Source organism: Numenius arquata, chromosome Z (assembly GCF_964106895.1).
Source record: "Numenius arquata chromosome Z, bNumArq3.hap1.1, whole genome shotgun sequence".
Classification (NCBI taxonomy): Eukaryota; Metazoa; Chordata; class Aves; order Charadriiformes; family Scolopacidae; genus Numenius; species Numenius arquata.
In genome coordinates, this window is record NC_133616.1 from 42,368,473 (window position 1) to 42,394,138 (window position 25,666).

The 25,666-nt window shown below is 40.6% G+C and overlaps 1 protein-coding gene across 21 annotated transcripts in view; it reads left to right on the top strand.

Annotated features, from left to right (window-relative positions):
- The window catches only part of LOC141476950 (transducin-like enhancer protein 4), a 98,230-nt gene that overhangs the window by 21,205 nt on the left and 51,359 nt on the right, over positions 1 to 25,666 (top strand). For 12 of the 21 annotated variants that reach the window (XM_074165894.1, XM_074165889.1, XM_074165890.1 and 9 more), the window contains exons 5-6: positions 10,689 to 10,751; positions 19,780 to 19,854. In XM_074165894.1, coding sequence (XP_074021995.1) covers positions 10,689 to 10,751; positions 19,780 to 19,854 — 138 coding nt within the window. Of the gene's footprint in view, positions 1 to 10,688; positions 10,752 to 19,779; positions 19,885 to 25,666 lie in introns of all 21 variants that reach the window. The other 9 variants (XM_074165904.1, XM_074165905.1, XM_074165907.1 and 6 more) reach the window with 3 other exon arrangements.

The following is a 25,666-nucleotide window of genomic DNA, read 5'->3' on the forward strand; positions in this document are numbered from 1 at the left end:
TTGTTAAGATATTTGCATGTTGGAAGGATAAAATTACCTGTTCTTTCCTTGTTCTCCTTCACTTAGGGGAAAAATAGCAAGAAAACCCAGTTGCAGGAATGCTGAAATTTGAATAGAGTTATTTTCAGCAGAGGTAGTTATGATCCACAATGATCAAAATTATGAGCCATGACAATTCATATCAATATTTTCTCCTCAATAGGAGTCAGAGCTACAGAGTGTTGTTTTGTTGTTGCTCTCAGGAAAGCAGCATTCTGCTGCATCAAGAATCCCCTCCCATTAAGCTAGTTGTTGCAGCAAGTGTTTTACATAAAAAAATGTGAATATGAATCAGTATCATCTGAGTGGTGGCATAGAAGTGTGAAAGTCTGGAACTTCCAGTCTTTTCTTGTTGGATGAATGCACTTGCTTTGCCAGCTTCTTGGTACTGTCCCTCTTACTCTCAGGGCAACCTGCTCCAGAGAGAAGGAATTGGGATCCTGACTGGCAGTGTCATCTTACGCGGTTTGGTGTAAACCCTGGGTGACAAGGCTGGTGACGATTCATCCTAACTTGCCCATCCATAGACTCCTGCAGTATGGAAGTTCATAGCTGGTGCTTCTTAAGAAATGTGGCATTGCCATCTCAAAGCATGAGGAAATCATGAGTCAGCACCTGAAATGGAAACTTGTGGGTAAATTCAAAGTAAAAGAAAACGTGCCCTACTTATACACCCTTAGTGTTTTATATCTTTCACTTATTGAGTGTTTATTTAAAAAAAAAAAAAAAAAAAGCTCTCTTGGTGGTAAAAGGGAGAAAAGTGTCCTAAATGTAATCTGATTCTCAGATGATCACTTTATTCCAGAAACTGGAACTTGATAAAATACCACCAAGGAGTAAGAAACATTTATCTTCAGAAAGAATTAACAGGTATCATACTTCCACTTGGTTTAAAAATTTAGATACTAACATGCCTTATTTGAATGTGTCATTGCAAGGACCCAAAACTGAAGCTTGATTATAGCATTCCTATAAAATCCGCTGCACTGTTCTTTCATCTCTTTTGAGATGTTAAAATTATGCTTTTGTGTACTGGCTGAAAAGGGGCAGGATTTTTATCTGTTATGCCAAATACAAAAATCTGTTACTTTAATCTATGGAAATTGCATCTGAGTATTGCTCATTTTCATAGTACAACAGGAAGGTGCAATGGAAAAGGAGTTAAAATGTTCTTTCCTTTGTGCAGACTACTTTTCCTTGAAATAAATACCTTTTTTTTTTTTCCCCTGGATTTCTTAAGCTAATTGATAGCTATTCACCACGTGTTGTGAAATTGCTGAGTACGAAGAAGAGATGAGGGATTGAAGGGGAAACATGACAAAGTTTTCAAACACTGTAAGAATTCTTCTAACCAGACCTAACAAACCCATTGAATAGATCAGCGTGCTGGTTCCTAGTATGTATATCTTTTCTGGAAGCAAACATAATCAAGAGTGATTATCAATGAATCAGACAGGCTATGGGCTCCACCTTTCATGACCTGCAGGGCTGAGGCGGGTAAGTAAAGGAAACCAGAGGTACAAGAGAAGTAAGCTTTTTCCTGATGCAGAAGAGCTGATTCATGACCTCCAGATGAATCTGGAAGAAAATAAATTGAGTTCAGCAATCACATTGCTTCTCTTGTTTTTGTGGGGGACTTCTCATTGCTGCTTTCATTAACTTTATTGATCAGCTTTATGGAGTTCATTAAAACCTGGAACAACACAACACTTGCTGGAGAAACAAAATTTTCTTCTTTCTTTTTTGTCATATTATTGCGTGTTACCATTGGCTTCAGTGTTTTCTGCAAGCTTCAAGACTGAACAGTACAACCTTGTAGATGTAACTGGAAGTCTGGCACAAGCTGTACACTTTTCAACTGTGATAGCATATCAGCTTCTCGGGGATTAACATTTGGAGCGTAGTGCTCCAGAGTAAGCACTGTAGCCATAACACAGGGAGTGGATGTAGGATAATGGGTACCTATAGCTACTTCTGAGTCTTCCTTTGTGTGCATTTGCAAATGAAAGGTAAGTACTGGTGGGGATCAGGAGTGGACACTGACAACTCTATTTTGTAATGGGAAAATGATTTTAGTGTTTATTTTGGGGTAACATTTAAAAAGAGCGTCAGAAGCCCCTTTCCTAAGCACCATATATGTAAATTTTAAAAGCATGATTTTCTTTTGGATTCACCTGCTAGAGGTTTTCAGCTGTTTCACAGAATCACAAAATCACAGAATGATATGGGGTTGGAAGGGACGTCTGGAGATCATCTAGTCCAACCCCCCTACCAATAGAACAGGTTGCACAGGAACTTGTCCACGCAGGTTTTGAACGTCTCCAGAGATGGAGACTCCACCACCTCTCTGGGCAGGCTGTTCCAGTGCTCTGCCACCCTCAAAGTGAAGAAGTTCCTTCTCATGTTCAGATGGAACTTCTTATATTCAAGTTTGTGCGTGTTACCTCTTTTCCTGTCACTGGGAACCACTGGAAAAAGACTGGCTCCATCCTCTTGACACCCACCCTTTAAGTATTTATAGCTGTTGATCAGATTCCCCCCTCAGCCTTCTCTTCTCCAGACTAAAAAGACCCAAGTCGCTCAGCCTTTCCTCATAAGACAGATGCTCCAGGCCCCTAATCATCTTTGTAGTCCTCTGCTGTACCCTCTCCAGCAGTTCCCTGTCCTTCTTGAAGTGGGGAGCCCAGAACTGGACACCGTACTCCAGATGAGGCCTCATCAGGGCAAGAGTAGAGGGGGCGGATGACCTGCCTCCACCTGCTGGTCACACTCTTCATGATGCACCCCAGGATGCCATTGACCTTCTTGGCTACAAGGGCGCATTGCTGGCTCATGGTAATCCTGTTGTCCACCAGGACTCCCAGGTCTTTTTCCTCAGAGCTGCTCTCCAGCAGGTCAGCCCCCAACCTGAAATGCTGCCTCCTTAATATTTTTCCAGGGCAGTTAAGGACACCTCAGATATAAGCCTACTGAGAACAGGTTTTGACTTTCTCTCACCTGTGTTTTTTGTTTTTTTTTTTTTTTTTAATTAATTTTCATGGTGTACGCATTGAAGCTACTGATCTGCAGTATTTCTTTCTGATTGCTTTTTCTGCTGTCTCTGAGAAAGAGAGTATGAACTTGTGATGTAAATAAATAAGGGACTTTCTGCATCCAATTAAATTAAAACTGCGTGCTAAAACCACTGTATACGTATAGTTGCAAGGACAGGGTCAGACCGGCTTGTGCCATTTCCAGGAGGTGCAGAAGAACAGTGGTCAGGCTCTTTGGAGGGATGTGTGAGGGGAAGACTCAAATGGTAAGGAAGTGGTGACTGTGCCTGTGCTGCTGTGTTTCAGCTGTTAGGGGAAAAATTAAAATGGGAAATTCTGGCCCAATTGAAGCTGGGAGACAGATGTAAAAGAGTGAACTCAGTGTTGAAGCTGCCTTAGTGTGATGCCACAGGTTTGCAAGCATAGTAAAAAGTTTTGTTGTTTTTTAAACTATGAAGTCAGATTCCTTCCGTTGGTGGGGAGTGGTGGAAACTTCTCATCCCTATGTTATGAGGCCATACTCCACAAAACAAATACTCCTGTGAATTGCTGAGGATTGCTGGTAGATAAAGGGATAGTACCTTATAAAGGACTAAAAAGCTCTGCTGATGGAAACAACACCTCCCTTGGCAGTGTCCTCTTCTTACTCATTTCTGTCTGCTTTTTCAGCAAGTCTTTCTTGCTGCCTTCAAGGAAGGGAAATGGAAGCCAGTCCATGCCATTTCAAGTTCCACTTGCAGCCTTCTTTCTGGATGCTCTGCAGATGCTTGTGGCAGGGCAGGGCAGGGAAGGATGCAACTTGCTGCCTGGTGGCAGCCTGAACAATTGAAAGACTATGGGGATCTCCAGGCTGTGCATTTCTATTCCCCTACTTGCTGGTAGAAGTTGGTACTAAGAAAAAACATCGACTTCTTTAAGTGACAGGCTTGAAGCGTGTTTATATGTCACCGTACTTGACTTGCTTTTTATTGTCTTAATCATAAATGATTCAATATATATCTTTTCTTGCTCAGTTGAGCTCCACGTGGTTCTTGAGACATTAAATAAAAGCCATATCTTACCAGTTCACTTCAGCGGCCCATGGATTGGGATGTACCTTAGAAAATTGATTTTGAAAATTCTGCCACTCCAATTTATTGCTTATGTTGCTGTCTGCAGTATTTTGTGCAAAATAAGCACCTAAATTAACTTACAAAGTGTAAGTATCAAGTTTACAGTACTTCATGAGCTTAGCTGGGATATTTGTAAAGAAGCTTGGCAGGAAAGTGAGGTGGAGAATGTACCCATGGTTATTCAGTGGAGTCTGGTGGTCCCACTTGCGTTCAACTCGTACATGCATTGCTCAGATTAAATCCCCTGCACTTGACAAATTGGCTTAGTGAAGAAGTTTTCTGTTTAGTATCCTCACCAGAGAACGTTTCCCTCCACTCTCTTTGACTAGAAGACTCAACTCTTTGTGCCTCCGTTTCCAAATACCATTCCTTTAGGGCTGATGAGAAATTTTATATTCAGGGCTTGCAGTATTTCCTCCAGTTCTGTAGCACTGGAGTAAGCACTTCCAGACAACAGTCTGTGATTAAAACAAAACACATTCTTCTTTATGAAAGAAGAGTTAATTTTCTGTGAAATACTAAGATTAGCTTTTTTGCTTGCTTTATTCAGAATTGTGCTATGTCTCATACAATGTAATAATGTTTTTTGTTTTCACTAATTTGTGAAATGCTTGTTTAGATATTATGGGTGTGTGCATGTGTTCTTGGTAAGCACTTAATAAACTAGATGGATCTTTTTGGCAAAGGCTGCATTGTGTAGAACAAATTAAACCTGAAATAACAGTTGTTTCAGATTATTTTTCTGAAAGTGTAATTGCATATATTCTTTTTCCTACTGGCTGCTGAAATGGGTTTCCCAATAGTGTTTTATTATTCTGTTTTATTTCAACAATACACATATAGTAGTTTTGTTTCCATTCCACTGACAGACCTACAGCCTCCAGTGGTAATTCTTTACCAGCAATTTTTTATAATTGTAATAACTATGGAACTTTGTGAAATATAGTGGAAATATTTTCTTGAAGTTTATATACTATAAATAAAATCCTAATTCTCTTTTTTCCCTCTGCCAAAAAAGAATGCAAATGGAGGTTTTTAAGCAACAAATTGATTCTGAACTCCCTATGTATTAGAACATTTCTGAGTATTTTAATATCTGGAGTTTATATGACTCTTGCTTCTCTTTTAGACCCCATCTGTGCTCGGACATACGCTGAAATACTTACCAAGGCACTTAAACACACTCTCATATTTTACTGTGTGCTTATGTCCTATTTTAGCTCTGTGCGGCAAGGGTAAATTGAATTAAACCCCAGCGTTGCTCAAACGGGTTTAGGAGTCTAATGGTCTGTCAGATGCTCCCCTCTACATACAACTGGTAGCTGCAGAGCTGTGGTGGTACCCCGAGGACCAGGTTTGCTGAGCGCCCTTCAGGGGCTGGGTTACCTTGCAGGACCTCAAGTGTAACCTTCCCCACAGACTTATCTTCTGAACGTGTTTCAGAATGCTTTGCAGGCACTTAGGAACTCAGGTCAGGCTTTTAGGCATATTTAGGCAATTAAATACCATTTAACCATTGGCTTTGGTCTAAAAGGCTTTGGTGGCTGAATTGGCAATTTAAGCTATTGCTCTTGTGTTGTATCACTGCAATAATGCTGAAGGACTGTTAACTGTTACGGCTCTTCATTCCTTTACTTGGATCAGATTCTGGCACAGTTCTTTGATTATTGTCTCTTTATAGGCATAACAAAATGATAAAGTTATTAGCATTGTAGTTAATAAATATTTAACCTTTCTCTTTAAAAAAAAAAAAAAGATGCCATGCAAGTGACTATGAAAAAACCTCAAAACTGTTAAATAGTGTCTTTTGTAGGTGTCTCCCAAAGGATGCAAACAAAACAAGCTTGTATTACATAGTAAAAAGACAATTCCAGCCCAAGCCTTCCCTGCTTGCCTCTCCCTCATCTTTTCTGGTTCCATGCTGTTGTGTTTTTATGCAAAACCAAACATCTTTTGTGTTTAGGGAAAGAAGTAATAGAAGTGTCGGTGTTTGTTAACATATTTGACAAACTATGGCAGGAAAAGCTATCCTTTTTATATTTTGGCATGAACAATCGCCCTTTTATTGGACCATTAATGCTATTTCAGAGCATCACGCTGTATCCACAGGCAATAATTTAGCAGCTGTTTATCAGGAGCTTTCATAAAGCTTTGAATAGTATTATAACATTCAGTAACCCTAACAACAGCATTTCAGAATCTGTGCTGGTTTAAATGGGATATCCGTGAATGTAGTTGTTCAGGGATGCGTGACCCACATAACCTATAAATTTGATTGGAAGTTACAGTGCTGGCATAGGCTGATGGATAGCAGATTAGAGCCCTGATTAACCATGTGATTCACAGGCTGGGAATATATTGTCCTAAGAAAGATTCATCAGATGCAATCAGAATTTCAAGTGGTCAGATGAAATTCAAATGTGCTGTGTGCTTCCCATCCCCCTGTCCCCCCCCGCTTCTTTGTGCTTTTCTTAGGTTGCCCTCTGTTATTTATTTATTTATTTATTTATTTTATTTCCAGAGCTGAAAAATACTTCTTTGATGAATCTGCTCCTCACCCTAAAGCTGTCTGTCTGTTATTCATCAGAAAGCAGGTCGCAGTTCAGTGAGCAGAAGAAAAGATTTTAATAGAAGCTGTGCCAAGGGCTGTAATGCATCATTTTAGGGCCCTAATTACATTACAATGACAAATATCAATGGTGACAACAGCAATAACCTACATCCTTTAATGGCTATGCTGGAAAAGGAGTTTGGGCGCTGCGCCATCAGATTAGACTTGGTTTCAAAACATAGGCCGTTAGAAGTGTGTGTGTCCACAGTATTACTGGCCTATAACTGAAGTCCAGTGGAAAGGCCTGTAAATAAATGATGCCTCTCTAAAGCCTGGTCCCATGGGACAAAAGAGGCAAAATTAGATGACCATGCAAGCAGCCGTGTTTCCGAGGCAACTTTGGCTTTCCATGTGAGGAATTGGCTGCCTGATTCTATGAAATCATACTTTTTCCTTCTCCTGCCAGTTAGGCTGATCATGAAAAACGCATTGGGCTGACGTCTGAGAGAAAAAAGAAGATCCTAAGCTGGTTTTCAAATGTAGAGTTTTAAAAATCGGTGTGAGTGTAGAAATGTGAAGTAGTCTCATGTCCTATTTTGTGTCTGACTTTGTACCTTATGCAAAGGAGGAGTTCCCAGGCCCTTTCTAGTGGCAGTAGGAGTCGGCCTACCAAGGTGCTAACTTGCGTTATCGGTACCTGCACCTTCAAGTTTTAGGGTGATGTCGCAAGAAACCCACTCTAGCTAGCTTCAGGCAGCTGTCTCCTTCCCTTGTATGTTTTGCAGTAAACAATCAAGCTTGTTCCTGTGGTGTTATCCTGGACAGTTAATTGCAGAAACAGTTGTGTCAAGGCAGAGTGTACTTTGTATTTACTATGTGAAAATGTCTGGCTTCAGATTTTTGGGGTCTTTCATATCATTGCTTGAACGTACACAAGTGTTTTCCTTTATGGCTTCCTGCTGCTTATGGTCTCCAAAGGTAGCTGGTTTGTGTCTTGGTCGTGCTGTGGCTCTTCGGTCCCCTGCTGCTCAGTGGGGCTGTTTCCTTGCTGCCCAGGTGTCGAGGGTGATAAAGCATAACTGTACGCACGCACAGGCAACTGGGATGCTCGTTGTTAAAGGAAGTGAAGACCGTTTTAATAAGGAAATAGTGTGAACACTCGCTTCAGCATAGCAAGGGCTTCTCGGCTTTGCTGTGACTGGCCCAGCGGGCCCCTTGCCTAGCTGAGAAATGCTGCTGGGGAACGTCTCGGCATCTCTTGAAGCTGTTAGCAAGATCTTTTTCCTCCTCCGTAGACTGAGCTGGGTGCTGTCTCCAGCAGCTCACTTTCCTGCCTACAGCATGAAAAGACTTGCTGTTCTGCACTCCAGTGGGATTGATATCAAGAGGTTTATTACGGTTGTGTAACTGTTCATATTCAGTCACCTGTTTTCAGTTACTTGCAGCTTTTTGGAAGACGCTTTTTAGCTTAACATTTTCCAGGCTCAGAATCTGCCGGGGGTGAATTTTTGTATAAATACTGAGCAAATATGTTTCAACCACTTTTTGGCCAGGAGAGCAGTAGAAGAGAGGTATACTTCTTCTGTTGGGGAATGGGGAGGGAAGTGATCAAAAGAAAAAACATCATAGTTGAAATAGCTGGGATTAAGTACCTTAATTGAGAAGAAATGCCTCAAAGTGAGTTAAACAAAATTATTTTTGTTGACTGAGCTATATTCTAGCTGAACTAGAATTTACAGGTTTGATGGAGAAGTCAGTAAAGTTTTACAGCCTGTGTTACTCAGAAGGTCAGATAAGACAATTTTAACAGTCCCTTCTGGCCTTAAAATCTGTGAATCTACAAGCCTTTAAAAATTACACGCTGAGCTCTTGCATGGCACTTCGAACTGGTTTTATACTCAGTTCCCAAACAGTGCAGTAGAGGCATCCAATGAATGTAGCTGTGATAGGAGGGTGGTCTTCTGCTGAGCACAGCCAACGCAAAGGCTCCCCCCAGAAGCTGCACAGGAGGTGGGAAAGGATGCGACAGGAATTCTGAAGTTGTGTAGGAGGAGTAGTGGAAGAAAGCATTGCATGCCTTTATTTTTTACTAAGGCAGATATGTATGTTAAATGGCAGGTCAGAGGGGCTTCAGCTGAAGCCATGATGGCAGCACTTCGGAGTTTTCATGTGGAAAAGCCTCGAAGAGCAGGATGTGTGGTTTTCTGTTTGGTTTTAAAGCACTCAGGAGATTCCTCTAAAAAAAAAAAAAAAAAAAAGGCAACGTGGCTGGGACCCAAAATTTGGAAATGACTAAATTAATGGTGCTTGAACCTCTAAAGCACAGGTACTTTGGAGCTGTGCATTATATGACGGTCTGCAATTCCTTAATCAAATATTGTTTCTCACATAATGCTGTATTGGATAGTGCAGCCTCTCTGGCTGAAGCTTACATGCACACATCTTGTCGTTCCCTGTACTACTCTGTGTAACAAGCAGTTCATAAATCTCCATGTCAACCAGTATAGTGAATGCCATCTATTTAAAGGGGTGTTTAAGTTTTACATTGTGGGATATCTGATACAGGCACATACAGACCTTTGGAATTAGCAGGTAATTTAGCTTTACAGTGAACAGAACATATTCTCAAGTGTCCTTTAAGGTACCTATGCTGCCGAATAAACAGAAAAGGTGTAAAAAATGTTTTAAAGTGCATAGCTTTGACGAAATGAGGATTTGCATAAACGGTGAAGACCAGGGAGAAGATACTGGGACAAAGTAACACAGAAATTGCTGTATAAATAGCCTGCTGGAGTTTAGATGGATTTCAGAGAAATGAAGGACTTCTATTGCGAAGTAGCATGTGTTAAGTCGAGTGTATCACAGTATGCACAAGGGGGCAGAGTTAGTTTCACATGTGCCCTTACCTCTAGCGTACCATGTCTTCTGGTTATGCAGCTGTGTAGCTGTAATATTGCCTGAATCCAGATTTATTTCATAAGTGGTTCTGGCTTTTTTACTGCTAGTTCTGAGCCTTTCTTTCCTATGGGTTCTTTTCTAAGCGTTCGCAATTTAGAAAACAGCATAGCAAAAAGGCTGGAAGGGTTGCTGTTAAAAGAAGGAAGCCCAACTTGCACAAGTTTGTATGTCTTCGTCATACAGTTAGTGACTTTGCAAGAGGAAGAGCATTTTGTCCTGACCCTGGTTACAATTTATTACAAGAAAGTTATGATTTATTGTAAGAAAGTCTGTGTGGATTTAAATAGTCTGTTTCTGGAGCTATAATTCTTGTGTTATCTCCACATCTCCTCTGTCTCTGTTGAGATTTGCAGATTAAATACACAGAGTAAGAATTCATCTACGGGGTGGAAATAGAACATTGTGTATTATTCATTTCTGATCACAGCTGCAACTGAAAGTAACTACTACTTACCTCGGGTTTGATAGCAGCATAAATATAATACAAGACTGCAGTATCCCCTTCTAAAATACGTGGTAGAGTGATTATCAGTGAAGTTGTATACTGTGTTGCTAATTTTCTCATCATATGCAGTGTTAGTATAGAAGTAATTGGTTTATTTGTTCCCTTCGCTTACAGTGGCATTGCTGTAATTTGAAATGATCCTTCTTTTTGCCTCTAAGGGAAGAGCTTAGTTCGATACACAGTATTTTTTGTATGTTTTTTTTTTTCACATCTCCTGAAGATTTTTTTAAAATGCTCTTGATTGCATAATCAGAATTAACTTTTCTTTGTGTCTGTTCTAAACTATGTTTTTTAAGGAAAGCTTCTTAGCCAGAAATTACTAGCTTCCTAGGTATTGTTGAATTGGTGTCCACATGCTTTTGTTATTTTGATAATCTGTTCTGGTCAGAGGATGACTAGAGATACCAAACAAATGTATCGTCTGTGTTCATGGGTGACCATCACATCTGAGGATTTATATAATTGAATTTATTTCTTCTTGTCACTTGCAGGCAGAAATTGTCAAGAGGCTGAACGCTATATGTGCACAAGTCATTCCCTTCCTGTCCCAAGAGGTAGGTAGTCATTTGTACTGGTGCTAATCTGAACGGTTGCCCCATCATTATCTATTACAAAAGTGGGACTTTGTGGTGCGGCTGTTTCTTTATGAATCTCTTCGTGCTTGTAGATGACTTTCCACTGTGCTGTTATCACTGTAACTTCATTATCTTCGCCATTATAATATTTAAATTTATTTATGAAATGGAATGTGGTATAATGTGCTAAACAAAATTTTAGTTGTTTAAATGTTTAGCTGTTATGTACAATGCAATTTTTCCTACAATTATGACTTTGTAGGTCTGAAATCAGAGGTTAGCTTGCAAAAATGCTAGAAAGGCATGATTTGTACTACGTTCTCGGCAGCAGGCATTAAAGTTTGGCAGAAACTTCTATTTTGGTATACCAACTAGTGATGTTCAACACAGTAGGCATAGAAATGCAGCTTTTTTCCTGCCTTTTTTCTCTCTACATCCTGGATTACTTATTACCTTAAATCCTTTTATGTTTTCTGTGTATTTGGGGAATATAGACAGAAGATTGAAACTCACTGTGAGCTAATTTCTCTAAGCACTAATTTTCTCCAAATTATGATTTGCTGGTATTACCTCGAGTGCAGTGTAGATACTTTGAGGGGCACTGGGATTTGGGGGAGTTGATGGGAGCTAGCGAGGGAGCCTTGGAGCGAGAGGCATGTGTGAAGTACAATGAAAGCGTGGTTCATGAAAGGAGACCTTGGGTGCGTGGCGGCTTCCCCGGCCCACCCTGCTGGAGGAAAGAGGCTGGAGACTGGGGTGTGCTGGCGCGGGCTGGCATGCCTCTATTTAATGCATGGTTTCATTTCAGTAGAATCTGTAGCCGAGAAGTCAAAGCTGGAAGGTGGATTTCTGTGCATTGCATCCGTAAAAGATCGTGCCTGAGAACATGCTGCGACTCTTTCTCCCACCTTTTCAGTTGTTCCGTAAAGTGCCATTGCTTTTCAAGAGAGCTGCTTATCCTGCTGCAAACAGGAGGCTGTGTGCTTCCTATTAGCATTCAGCTAATGCCCTGCGCGTGTGCATCTGTGTGTGTTTGAAATGAGAACAACGCTATCAAAACTAGAACCTGACAATGTTCATGAGCGCCGCTGTACTCTCTGCTTATAAAGATGGATTTGTGGAAACTAAATGATGTGTAATGATCTAGTTACATCGCTGGGGGACCAGAATTCAACTCCTGCGTGGATCTAAAATAAGTAGCTGTTGATTTTGTACTTTGACTGCTACAAAATCTCTCTACATCTGGTTATGGGGTTTTATTTTCTGTGCCGGAGTAGCACAGCATATAAAGATGAGGTGTAAAGCTGATTCATCCTCATGCTAAAGTGAGCACTAAATTGACATGATTTTGAAACAAAGGCAAGGGTGAGTACTTGGCAGGCAAAACTACGATCTTGGCAAATACATGGGATCAGCATTTCCACAGCAGAGGTATCTTCTCTAGGGTATGGGATACTGTGCTTAGAAACTTTGCACCAGTATACTGCTGCAGGTACTGATACTGCTGCTTTCAGCTGAAATGCTAAAAAAATTTTTATTGCTGTACACAAGTCACACTGTTCTGCCTGCTCTGCTTCGACCTCATGTGCTTTCTTGGAGTAGGTGTTTTTTACCAATTAGACAAGCAGAGGGATTACATGGGCTTAGAATACATTTGAAGAAAGATGTGTTTGATTCACAGTGACTGACAGATTTTGGCCTTTGATTTTGGAAATCCTAGCCTCCACCTCCTCTATACGCTAATGTGGAATTGAGGAAGAAAAAAAAAGAAAAAACAAAAAAAGAAAAAGTGGTAGGTTTTTGAGCTTTGATGTTAGAGGCATCCCACTGAGGTAGGCATGGGCGTGCTCCTTTTTCTCTGCTCCATATGCATTGTGCTCTCCTGTCCCTGGAACTAAATCACCTTGAAGTCATTCTCCTGAAAGTTGGTATTGGTACAGTTTGAGTCCCTGCCTTAGAGGGAGGAGGCCCTGTAAAGGCTGTGCATTGTACTCCCTTCTTTTCTTCCTTAAAGGAGAATCTCCCATATTTTCACATGCAGTAACATGGGAGCTATGAGCACAGGGCCCTGACCACTGTTTAACAACCTCCTGGCCATCAAGCTAGGCATGGAGAGCAATTTTAAAAGTAATTCTCGTCTTGGCCATTGCAGTAGCTGGTCATTAATATGCTGGTTGTAAGAACTACATCGGTAGACAACTGACATGATCCAGATCGTAAATTTAGAAAATGATGTTGTCCCACTTCTGTCATGGGTGCACTACCCAGTGAAGGCTTAAGCACACCAGCATCAGTGTGCTTAATGACTGCTGTTCATTTTGTTAGGCTTTAGTTCAGAGCTTTCAGTTAAGCAGTTTTAGATCTGAAAACAGCTCCCATACGCCTTCTGTGCTAGCGAGCCTCTGCTTTTTAAATCCGTGGCCCATAAAGCTCCCTTTACCTGTTTGCACGTCTGGTTTACCAAGTCTTACAGCTTTTCTTCTGTGCTTGTTGCACGATGTCAAAGCTCTTTGGGCTACAGGAGAGATGGAGAGGTCAAAAAAAGTTCACAACTTCAGTGTTTTTACATGCATTGACAAAACCAAAAGGGAGCACTTTCAAAAAGCCAGTGTAGATATTCGTCCCGTGTGGAGGCAAGTCTGATTTTTAGTTCACCTAGCAAGATTAGACAGCAGAGAGGGACTGAAAGCGGAAGCACAAAAAATTTTTTCACGTGTCTTGACAGTGTCACTGATAGTTTTCATATTGGTGTTAGGAAAATCTTGGTAATTGTTTGACCTGTTTTAGTAGAAACACTTGCTTAAATCAGTTTATATTGGCATATGCTAACGAGGTAAAAGAGAACTGGTTTGAGTATTCTGCTAGTCTTTGTTTCTATCTGTGTTTTTAAAAAGTGAGTGTCAATGCAAGCCTCTTTATTTCATCATCTAGATTAATAGGGAATTGAATTGCAGTGTGCTTTTGCTGTTTACGCATTTTGCATACAGTCTAATTGTGGAATAGTGGCTGAAAAATGCGATCAGGCTCCTTTGTATTGTGCCTGAGGGAAAAATGAACAAAATACAGTGGTTACATGCACTGATGGCAACATTATTGCCTCATAATAGCACCGGGTTAACTTGTCTTATTGCTTGTTAACTTTGAAGGAATCAATGGCTTGCGATAACTCACTTAGAAGTAAGAAATCGTGGCCAAAATCACTAGAGATCTCATGAAAAGGATGCAATTATAATACATCACCCTACTTTGTACTAGTGCTTTCTTTGTTTCAGGGGGCAATGAAGTAAAGTATTCAGGAAGTTCTCCAGATCTGAGTCAGTTTTACTGTGCTGTACAGTCATCTAAGCATGTATTGAAAATAAAGTTCCTAACCTTCCTAAATACACAATCAAGTGGCACCTTGTTTTCACATTGAGTCCGACTTAGGCACACTGAAAAACAGCACCAAGAGATAACGAGCTTCGCATTTTGGTAGGAGTGACTTTGTGGTTGAGGCATGAGATGGACCTCAGGGGTGATATGTGTTCAGTTTCTGCTGTGGTTGCAGGCTTCCTGTGTTGTGACAGTCATTTTCCACCTCACTGTGATGTTGTGAGATACCAGTCTGCTCAAGTAGTTCCTATTGCATAAGGTAAAGGGGGTGCCTGCAAGATTGCAGGGTGAAGACATGGGAGGTTGTTAGGACTCAGTTAACATAGTTGTGGTCTGCTGCAGTTGTTACAGATAATTTGATGTTCACATCATCGAATGATCTAGCCAGTAAGATGCAATTCATTTTGGGTCTATAGCCTTAGATCATGCCTCTGCTAATTTACGCTGCGTCTCCACTGAATGTACCAGCTGCAGCACAGTGTGACACTTGCACAACCCTGTGGCTTTCAAGTTGGGGCCAGTTCCTGTCTGGTCAAAGTGATGCGTGCAGCTGGCTGCAACCTGTGGCTATCATTGTGGGACCCTGTGGGCTAGTGAGTGCTGAATGACCTCATGTGCTGGATAGTGGTATTTGGTATGGCTGGAGTTACTCGTATAACATGGCTACCATCTTTTGAGTAAATATTGACTGTGTTTATATTCATGAGACACACAAGAGCTTGCTGATTTACAGCTAACAACACAGTTGTGACAACCTGGAGCTCAGCACAACCTGCAAAAGCTGTTTGAGAAGCCAAACAAACGTTCACGGTATTGTCCCCTGTCAACCTCCGTGGAAGCATTACGTAGGCTGGAGGAGGCTGTAATAAACTTTTTCAGAAGGTGCACTTTCTATTCCAACTGCCAGTGAACTAGCTAATAACAAGCTAGAAGGATTGCTCTTTAATAGGTATCTACAGTTCCCCATGCACGATAAGGTGGTCAGATATATTTAGGAGTATTTCGAAGACCTGTAGATGTGGACACAGCTTACGGACATGGTTTATTGGTGGACTTGAATTGTTAGGTTAATGGTTGGAGTTGATCTTAAAGGTCTCCTCCAACCAAAACGATTCTATGATTCTAAGTACAACAAAATGCCACACACTGGCATGTATGCATGCAAACAAACATACAAAAAGGAAATGCTGTGTGCAGTCTTTTCTATTCACTTTAATATTAGTTGATGGTTTTCGTGTTACAAGATAGATATGGGCCATAATGTGCTGGCTCTTCTCTGTAAATACATTCCCTAGAGGTGCTTCTGAAGTTCGGTAAATTTGGATGAAGAGTGTGAGATGCATTATATAGAAGCAGAGCAGGAGTCCTTATGTGCTGTCCAAAAGGAAGTGGTTGTTGGTGATAGAGATGTGAGAGGCTAAGAAGACAAAATTATTTTCCCCCATCTTAGACTTGCCCCAGACTAGAGCTGAAAAAGTAAGTACAAGGAAGCTGTCAGGTAAGTGTAATCCTTCTACCAAGGAAGGCATTTTATTAGCAATTTATGCATATATTGTTAATAACGTTCCTACATCTTTACGAAGTGGTTATTGTGTCATGTCTGAGTTATGGTGCCTGGGTGCAGTGAACCTGCTGGTTCCATTTAGTTTTCTAAGCGTGTGCTGTTCTCCACAGTAAATGTGTGTTTGCTCTCCAGTTCCCACTAGTTTTTGGCATGGCCTTGTCTCTTTACGCTGTCTCTGGATCAGGCTTTTCAGAACGGCACTGCTGAAGTTCTTAAGGAAGACCAGGCCTGTACTCCCTCTAAACAGATAATACAGCAACAAAATAATATGAATAAAACATAGCAGAGCCCGCTTGCTTCTGCAAAGTAGATTGTTCAGTGAGTTTTGATTTGGATGTTGTTGGCGGGGCTGGAGACAGACTGGAATTAGGTGGTTTTAACAGCAGCATCTGTGTATGCACGACAAGGGGAATTTTGTTCACTTGGTTGCTGTCAGCACAGTTCCTGGTCATGGGGGGCCGCAGGGAGCTCTGACATGGTATGAAAAGCCCAGGTATTTTCCACCCTGTTGCAATGCCTGTGCAGGAGCCAGGGCTAGGTGGCAATACAGGGTGGTGAGACATGATGGTGAAAAAGCCCAAATCCTTCTTGTGGTCTCTGCTGTTGCTACCCACCGTGAGACTGAGAGGAGGTGATTTTCCAACACGAGGCAAGTGCAGACACACCGCTCATTACGGAAAGCAAAAAGGGGTGAAGAGAAGAAACAGGGAAGAAGTTAAAAAGGAGAAATGATACTAGTCTGCGTGACAGGTGGGGCAGGGTATTGAGTTCATTGCTCTGGCCTGTTAAATGCAATGCAAAATACTGTTTTCCCATAACTGAAGAAAATGTCATTTGCTTGTGTGCACAGAGGAAGGCTAGCATTAAACGTGTGTGAAAGCTGCAACCCTGTGTCTATATTTGGTTGGTGAAAAAGTAACCCTTTTTCTTTTTTTTTTTGTGTTCTTGCTGTTTTCACTTGGCTGTAAATCACTACGTGATCACTTGATGGGCAGGCTAATGTGTGCTGCTGGGTTTTAACTTAATGCTGCTTGTTATGGCCGGGGAAGGCGATCAGGCAAGTAAGCACTGGAGCCTTCTGTCTTTGGGTCCTCCACCCGTTACTGGGGTCAGGGTCGGTAAGGTGGAGCCCCCCACCCACCTCGGGTTCAGAAACGCCAGGGGGCAGCTGGTGGGCTTTGCCCTCACCACAGGGAGACTCTGCCTCCCCGTGTCTGCATCCACTGGAGTGTGGGGTTTGCGCCTGTGGCTCAAGGTAGCCCTGGGGTCCCCTGTGGGGTTTTGGGGAGCTGAGCAGTAGGCTGCTTGGTTGCTGCGGCGAGGTGGAAGTGAAGTGATGGAGAGGCTAATTACAGACCATCTAGTTTGGGTCTTTTGCATACTATGCCACTGAAGATTAAATCAATGTAAAAGCAGCTAGCAATAGGCGAGTTTTAATTGTCTCTACCGTACCTAATTTCAGTTCAGCGTTACAAGGCCCATGGGTTTTCTCCTCTCTGTGAAGGCTTGATCCCAAACCTATTAGAATCAATGAAAGATGCCTTGTGTGGATGCTTAGGGAATTTCTGTCTTATAGTGCTTCCCAGCAGTAATCTTAAAGTGAGATTTTGGTACTCTACCCTTCTACCTTATCTTCCCCTCACTTGGGAGCAAAACAGTGTTTTTCCCAAATACTCATCAGAGCCATTCTTTGTATGTTTGCTGTAAAGGAAAGGAAAACATTCAAACTCTTGTGGAGTTGACTTATTTCCAAAACCTGGATCAATATTGGAGTAATTTCTACAGTAACTTTGATGTTTTCAGGCTGGCTTTCTGTAGGTCCCTCAGAAGTTTTTTCTTCCCCCCCCGTGGCCCTTTGAACAGGATTTAAGTTAAATGGGTGTCGGAATTGAACGCTCATATATACAAATCGAGAGCTAGGTCACTTTCTTTACCTCAGTGCAAAAAGCATTGCCTAGGAAATGGTAGGAAAACAAAGACAACTGTAAACTTCTCAGTAAATAATTATTTATTTTTTAAAAGTAATCTAGAAGATTTTTAAAACCCATTTTTGGGTTTGGTTTTTTTTTTTTTTTTAAATTACTTGATCAGAAAAGCTATGACCCATTTTCGGTGTGGCTGACCTCCACTAGAAAGTGGTGGTGTAATTTTTATGACCACCCTGTTGCCACACAGAGCCACATGTCACTAGACTTTCACCTAGATAATCAATGAAAGCTGTACCTGTCCTTAACGTATGATGACCTGGAGATGATAACACATCATCAGGAACTTCGGGCTTGAGTATTGTAATTTCCTTTTTACTGGGTATCTGTGATGGTGATACACCCCGAAGTTTTTGTTTGTTTGTTTTTTGTTTTGTTTTCTGAATGCCAAGAACACATTTGCTTGTGTGTCTCCTGCTTTTTGTCCTTTACATTGTCTGCTTATAAGTGACAGATTTGGTTTACGTTAGCGCTGTAGCTTTAGAAAACTCTAAATGGGACTGCTGTGATTCTGTTTGCAGCAGTATGTTATTTACTCTCCTGGCATTTTCTTTATTTAATTCTTCTTTGCTTAAAAACAAACAAACCTTAAAACCATTTTCTTCCTCCAGGAGTGTTTCTAAATTACCTCCTTCATTATTTGCATTTATCCATTTTTCATAGTTGAGGTCAGCATGTCTTACGGGTAGATTTTTAGACTTGCTGATCCTCACCCTGAAGGCTTTTATGGGAGAGAGTCTATAAGTGAAAATGCCATTTTTGTTTGTGCATTGCAGCGAGAACCAGCAGATCTGAGACTGCTGAGCCTTCCAGTGGGGCTCAGGGTGCTGCTGGGGGAGTCTTTATGATGCTCTTCGCCCACTCGTTGTGTTGGAGGAAGTCTTGAGGGTTTGGGTCCCCACCTTATTTTGTGCAGCTTTCTGCCCCTGGTAAGGAGGCACGGGAGGTGTTGCTGCATGGCTGGTACCGTGGCTCTGCTCTGCCTGTATACACAGCTGTGGGGGGCAAGCTGGAGGCTTTAAGAGACCCTCTCAGCCCTTTCCTTAAACTTTGCGCCAAAGAACAGCTAGACGTTGGTTTCGACAGAGCTGATGTTTCATTGTTACGGCTTCAGCACCTCTCGCGATAGGCAAGAGCTCACTTCTCTACCTGTTCAGCGTGTGGCTGTAAATCAAAGGTGACTCACTGCCAGTGCAGATCGCACAACCGACTTGCAGTTCTCCCTGACTCCCCCCTTGCACCAATTTGTTGTGTGTGATCCTGACCCTGTGAGGCTGCCTCTGCAGATGAATTTGCCACTGGTGGAGCTCCGAACAGGCATGGTTCTGCTTGCAGGATGAGGACCTTATTTTATTTGTAGTTGTTGTTTTCAAATAAATATCAATCAGTTTTCAGCATACAGCAATTTTGCATTTACTGCAGGAATACAGTATCACTCAGACTGAGATAATATAACCACTGAAGCTTGTAAACTGTGTTGTTAATTAGACCATGTGTTTTTGATGGACTTTTTAAAGCTATTAAAATTTACGTGTTGGGGATTGAAATAATTAGTTCTCTTTCACATGTTTGACAGAATTGTGAATGGCATTTTAAATTCCTTTCTTACGGTTGAGCTGCTTTGAAATGTACCTAGAAGAAGAATCTGTATACCCTTCAGTGATGTGGCTGCCATGTGCTTGTTGAAAACACATACCTTTCTTTTCCAGTATGCTTTTTTTTTAAAAAAAATAATCAAAAAGTTTCCTTCCAAATACGCCAACAACATATTTTTAGTTGGCGTGCAAATTCAAGAGCACACTGTGCTGATGAACAAAAGAAAGACAGTTCCCCGTTTAGCCAGGCTGTAAAATAGCTCTTTGGGGAGCAAAGATGTAATTCCTGGCAAGTAAGTAATGGCATAAAAAAGCCCTCCCCTTACCTGATACTCTTGCAGATCAACACAGAATGTGACTGTCTCTGAGAGAACAGTTATTTCAAGCCCTGCGTGTGTTTGAAAAGCAATGAAAAAAGATAAAAGGAAGCATCTGTACTTAATAATTTATAAAATAAATAATTTTGTTCTGTTTCTGATCTTCATTTACAGCACCAGCAACAAGTGGTGCAGGCTGTGGAGCGTGCCAAGCAAGTGACCATGGCAGAACTGAATGCAATCATTGGGGTATGTGGTCTTTCCGTTTTAGCTCTAATAGTGCTTGTAAATAGCTTTTCTTTTCCTTTCTCTCTTGTATGAACTCATTTCCATCAGGTGGGCAAAAGTTATGGGCAGTTCAGTAGCTTGATCTTCCTAAAAGCTGGTTACTACATGAAAACTTTTGCTTGCACTGTGCTGGGAAGATTAATGGGGTAATTAATGTCTGTATTGTATCCATTCCCTGGAGCTGGGTCAATATCTGTTTTTTTGTTGTCCTTTTTAAGTAACATTGCTTCCGTTGCATACTGCCTGCCAGTTTGCTTTTGCTGCCACCGTAACAGGTTTTTCCCATCCCTGCTGCCCAAATATTTTTCTGGGTGGTGGCTCAAGACTACGAATATTTACTGCACTTTTTATTTTTGCATTAAAAAATAGCTGTTGCTTTAAAAAAAAAAAACAAACAAAAAACAAACCAAAATTGACAACAAAATGACTCGTCACCTGTATGATCCTAGACGCCCTGCTCCCAGTCATCTAAAGTCATCCATCTGTGTGGAGCCCCTCTTCTCAAAGCTTTACTGTTAGTGGTATGAGCCCGGTATAGCGGGTTTTATGGATGTGGGCAGCCACAGTATTTACATTTTACAATTGGAGAGGAAAGGCATAACAATGAAAGCTGTGGCTGTTCGCACTACATAAAATAAAGGTGAGAAGTCATAGCTTAATAGCACATTATTCACATGTATAATTATGCAGCTGGTGCAAGCAGTTGTTTAAGTTATTCTAATGAAGACACTACAACTGTACTTCCCATCTTCTGCGCCCTCCCAAATGCTTTTTCTTTTGTGTATAGATTATACATAAAAGTCTTTTCCTTTTTTTTATTCAGTGTATCAAACACACTTTGAAATGCTAATTATTCCATTTACTTTCATTAAAATTCAAATTGCTGAGTGAAGATGTGGATAAGGGTCGCCGAATAATCAATTTGAAGTGAAGATACTGCTTCAATTATGCCTCTGTCTTTTAACAAGGAAATCAGGACTCTCTGATCATTGCTGATGGTAGTGTAGAGCAGTGGTCTGATTGTAGCTTGTTTTTAATAGGCTGTTTCTAACTATTTTGTATCCCTCTGACCACAAGAAAACACTGGTAGTCAATTAGTAGATATAAATGGAAAAGAGTAACCTTTATTTCCTCTGAAGTGCCCGTTAGAAAGAAGGGGGTGAATCGGAGCGAGTCGTGTAGAATCATGAATAACATTTGTTGTACGTCTTTTACGCTCCAGTGGGGAGAGTGGGAGATGAATAATTTCCCAATTAGTTTTCATTACCTAACCAAAAATATTGCCTTCTATTAACATTCTTTGCATAAAGTAAGTAGCTACGGGTTGGCTTCTTTGTTAAAGAAGTTCTGTATCTGTGTGCTGCATGTGTGTACGGAGCGCGTGTGTGTGTACGTGCACGTGCTGTTCTATGTTAGTGGGTATTTGCACATGCATGTGTATGAATACTTCACAGTCTACTTGTGTACATTTTTGCCATTCAGCTTTGTATGTGTGAGAGAGACTGCAAAAAGCAATTTGCCATCTAGTAAGGAATAAGTTGATTGATGTAAAATATGTGATGTTATAGATACTGGCTATTGCACTCGTTATTTAAGTTTATCCTGCCTTCATGAACCACTAAACCACACGGAATAAATACAAACAGACTAGACACTTGTCTCATAGCCTGGCAGTAACTTCTATTGGTGTTACCCCACCAGACAGAAGTAAATTTTCTGTTTTGTTTGTTGCTGTCTGAATTTATCTATTCAAGTCAATTGAAATTCTATTGCCTGAAATTTTCATAATGTCTGAATTTTGGTTTTGTGCATTAAAATAGGACAGCTCTCACCTGCCTCACAAGACTGATTTTTCCTTTGCTCTACTGCCTTTTTTACTCTCCTGTTTCATGTTGACTTAGGAAATGCTGTGTAGCCCTCTCTTTAGTTTTAGAGAAACAGGAGCAATATGGACTGAAAATTTTGTGTTCATCAGGTTTAAAGAGAAGTAATGTAATGCAATCTTTGAGATTCATGAAAAAAGATGGAATAAATAGGATAGCAAGTTTTCAAAAAAGCTTAAGTCCTAGTTGCGTGGATACCCACAATAATGTTATGTCTGCACTTAGAGAGATTTAAAATCTAAAAATATAGCATGGGACTAAAAAAGGCTTGTCATACTTTGTAAAGTGAATACCAATAAAAATAAAACAAAGGACGTAATTAGAAATCATGGCTTTTCTATATCTCTAATTATGTTGTCCTGTATTATTTTGCAGTTTGATAAGTCTGACAGAGTTCATGTTCTTTTAACCGTGTGATATATTAAAAGCTTCTGAAGTTCATTTGCTCTCTACCGTTTTTAAGAATACATCTTTTAGTTACCCACTGATCTGTGTACCACGTGAAGACAGAAGCACTGTTTGAGTTTTTGAAATACAACCGTATCTTACGTTTCTCTGTGCTTTGGGGGGGCCTATTCAGTTCACCTCAGTCATGGTAAACCCTTTCGGTTAGAACAGAAGAACCCTGGGTTTGAGTTTAAAATGGGATTTTACCAGAACAGAGGATGGCACAAGAAAAGCATCAAATGTGTGCAAATCACGTCTCTCTTTGTGTTTCACATGTATATATTTTTGTATGAATGTGCTCTGATTTAATGGAATCTGATGAAGCACCTTTTAACTTTGCAATATTATTCTATCTTCATTGGTAAATGAACCAAATCACTGATCCGTGCAGTTTAAATGCAAAATACTGAAGTGAGCCTGGAACCCGGAGAGACTGCTTGTTCTCCTGACAATAAACTAGTTGTGTTTAATGGAATGAAACACAGTTATAATGACTTCTTTCACAGGTCATGTTCAGTTTAAAACTGTTGACGGGCTGAAACAAGTTAAATATCATTTATCTTCTTCTGGGGAAATGCAGAGAGAAAAACTAAACTAAAACTAGGTATCGTAAGCATGCTGCAGGAAGACTGTGAATCTGCAGGCATCCAGGCTCTGCATCTCGTGTTTGCCTTGGACAGTATGGTACGGCATTCTTGCTCAGGGCAATTTATAGCGCACATCCAGGTTGGGTGTATTGGGATGAGCAGTGTGATGTATCCAGTTGATCTTGTCACATGTCATAGCTGCTGTGTTTTTAAATTATAATCTGCAAGATCACACTGTTGGAACCACACACAAATTGTAGCCTTAAATCAGTAATATGATCTAATTAGAAATGATGTTTACATTTCCTGTATTATTAAATTGAGACATCTAACTCTCTTAAAATGTTTGGGCTTTGGTTTTTTTTACATCCATTATAGTATACAATCGGAACATGCTGTGTGAATGTGGTTACGTTTTAATAAGGGAACCAGGGAATTAACTTGTAACTTTATAAGAATTTTATCAGTCTTTTTTTTTTTTCTTTTTTTTTCTGTGTTTAAAATAGTCAGTTTTCAACTGCAGTTGAGTAGTAAGGCAGAAGTGGAGGCTACTGCTTGTGTGCCTGTTTATCACACGGAGAGAGATAAATGTACCAAAAACTTAAGAACAGGTATGTGATGGTGTTCAAAGAAAATGCAGTTTAGCACAAGAAATGCTGAACCTCAATTTTTAGCAGTGACATTTTAATGATAGGAAGTCTGCAAAATTATTTGCCATCAATTGTGAAGGCAATAACAAGCCTTGGTGGTTTTTCACACCCTCTGTGTTAAGTGCTTTCAGAATGACAGCGTAAACTGTGTTGGAGAACTCCAAGGAAGTAAAACTGATTAAAATGTTCATGCTTGAATGGTGCTGATGGAATAGTTCATTTGGACTTTCTCTACCTCCTGCAGCTCAAGCTGAAATATTAAAATTCAGTGGATTTAAATCTCTCTCCCCTCAGCTCAGGAAAAAAACATTACATTTTAATAGGTTTTAAACTCATAATTCATTGGTTTGGAGCAGCACTATTAAATCTATTTAAATATTACTTGTATTACTAAGGAAATGATTTAAATTATTTTTCCTGTGCCATTCCATACATCTGAGTGAAAAAAAAATAATGGTTTTGGTTTAATTTTTAAGCATTTTGTTTTATTATGTCACTTTTATTATCTTCTTTAAAAATAAACAAATGGCAGTTACTGGAAGAAAGGACTCCTGCATTGTCACATGTAATCATCAAGCTATAAAGTTCCTTCTTTAATACACTGCTTGTCACAATTTCTACCCAGTGTTTGAGGCCGAGGTGCGTGTTTGACCCATCTCAGAAGATGTGTAATTTTTGGTTGCTTTCAAGTGACTAGTCCATTTTACAGCTGTGGAGAGCAACGCCTGTTTAAAAAATAACAGTACGCTGTCACAGGCACGGATACCTTTGAGAGCGTGCAGCACAGATAAATGCACGAGTCATAATAAAAACTTGGCATCAGTGCATGCTATCCTTCCCGTGGCACCAGTGGTCCAGGGCTCCTGCCGCCAAATGCCGAGGCGCTTTTTTGCATTGATGCTTAACATACAGAGGCATCTCCCACTCCCCACAGAGGGTGGGTTGTTTCTGCCTCTCGTGTGTGCTTGCATTGAGGAAGAGCGAGGGGTTTTTGGTTGAACCAGAGCAGCTGAGGGGGGAATGTTTTGATTCCAGCTTGCATGGCAAAGTCATTCCTGCCAAGGAGCGAGAGCTTGAAGGAGGATGGGGAAGGGCAGTAGAATGAGCAAGTGTGTTGTAGCACAAGGGCAACAGTCACTTGTCTCTCCATCCCATCCGTATTGCTTGTTCAAAAGCCTGTTAAGCTGTGGTTGAAGTTTAAATGCTGTGAAACAAGTTGGCCACCTGCTGTATGTTGTACACAGGTTGTTACAGTGGGAAGCTGGCATAGGAGATTGACTTAGTGGTTACGTGCTTTGAGTTGTCTTTGTGTACCCTAAAGAAATGTTGAAGTTCATTCCTTCATGTCTAATTACTCTAGTTCGCTGTTTGTATATTGAGGATGTGTGATAATATGGTCCTGCGAATTTTTTAACACTGCCTAGTGCTGACTGAAACTGAATTATAGAAGGAATTGGAGATACAGAAAGCTGTTGGGTGAGCACTTTAGGTTTTGAATTATTTATCTGAAGTCTGGCTAGGTTAAAAACGCCTTGTTTTTTGGAGGAAAGAGGTGTTTTGTAGGGATTTTTCTTCTTCTCCCCTTATTCCCAGGTGCCAGCTTCAGAGAGCGCCTTGCAGGTGAGGCCTAATTTAAATAAATCTTTTCCGTATGCAGCATTATCCTGATTTAAAAAGCTGAAAATGAGGCATAGGATTTTTTTAGGGATTTTTGAGGGAATTAATTAGAATGTAAGTAATACCAGGTTCCATATTTATGCAAAAAAAACACTCCAAGGATGGATTTTAAATATTGTTGCTGCACTTGGAACGTGCTGCCTCTGTTTTCCTCTTTTCCTCTTATTTTCTGTAGCTGTGGTAGCTACTGAATTTATATTGGTCCATCACTATATGAGCAGTCAGTAACGTTGCAGTGTGAAGTGCAGACCACTTACTACAGCTCACTGCCAATATGCTGATGCCAGAGGCCCTGCTCGTTATGCTTAAGTAAGTGCCTGTGACATGAGCGTTACGGCTCACATACTCTATCTGATCAGGCAGGAGAGCTGACTTCTGCCTCCATGTTTCTCAAGGTTTTCCAAACCCTGGCACGAAAGCTATGTGACCATCATATTATTTTTTTTTTTAAATTTAGGATTAATCAGTGCAGATATAAAGATTCCTGCAGAGAATTTTCTCCATGTTCTACAGCATGAATGTATGTAAT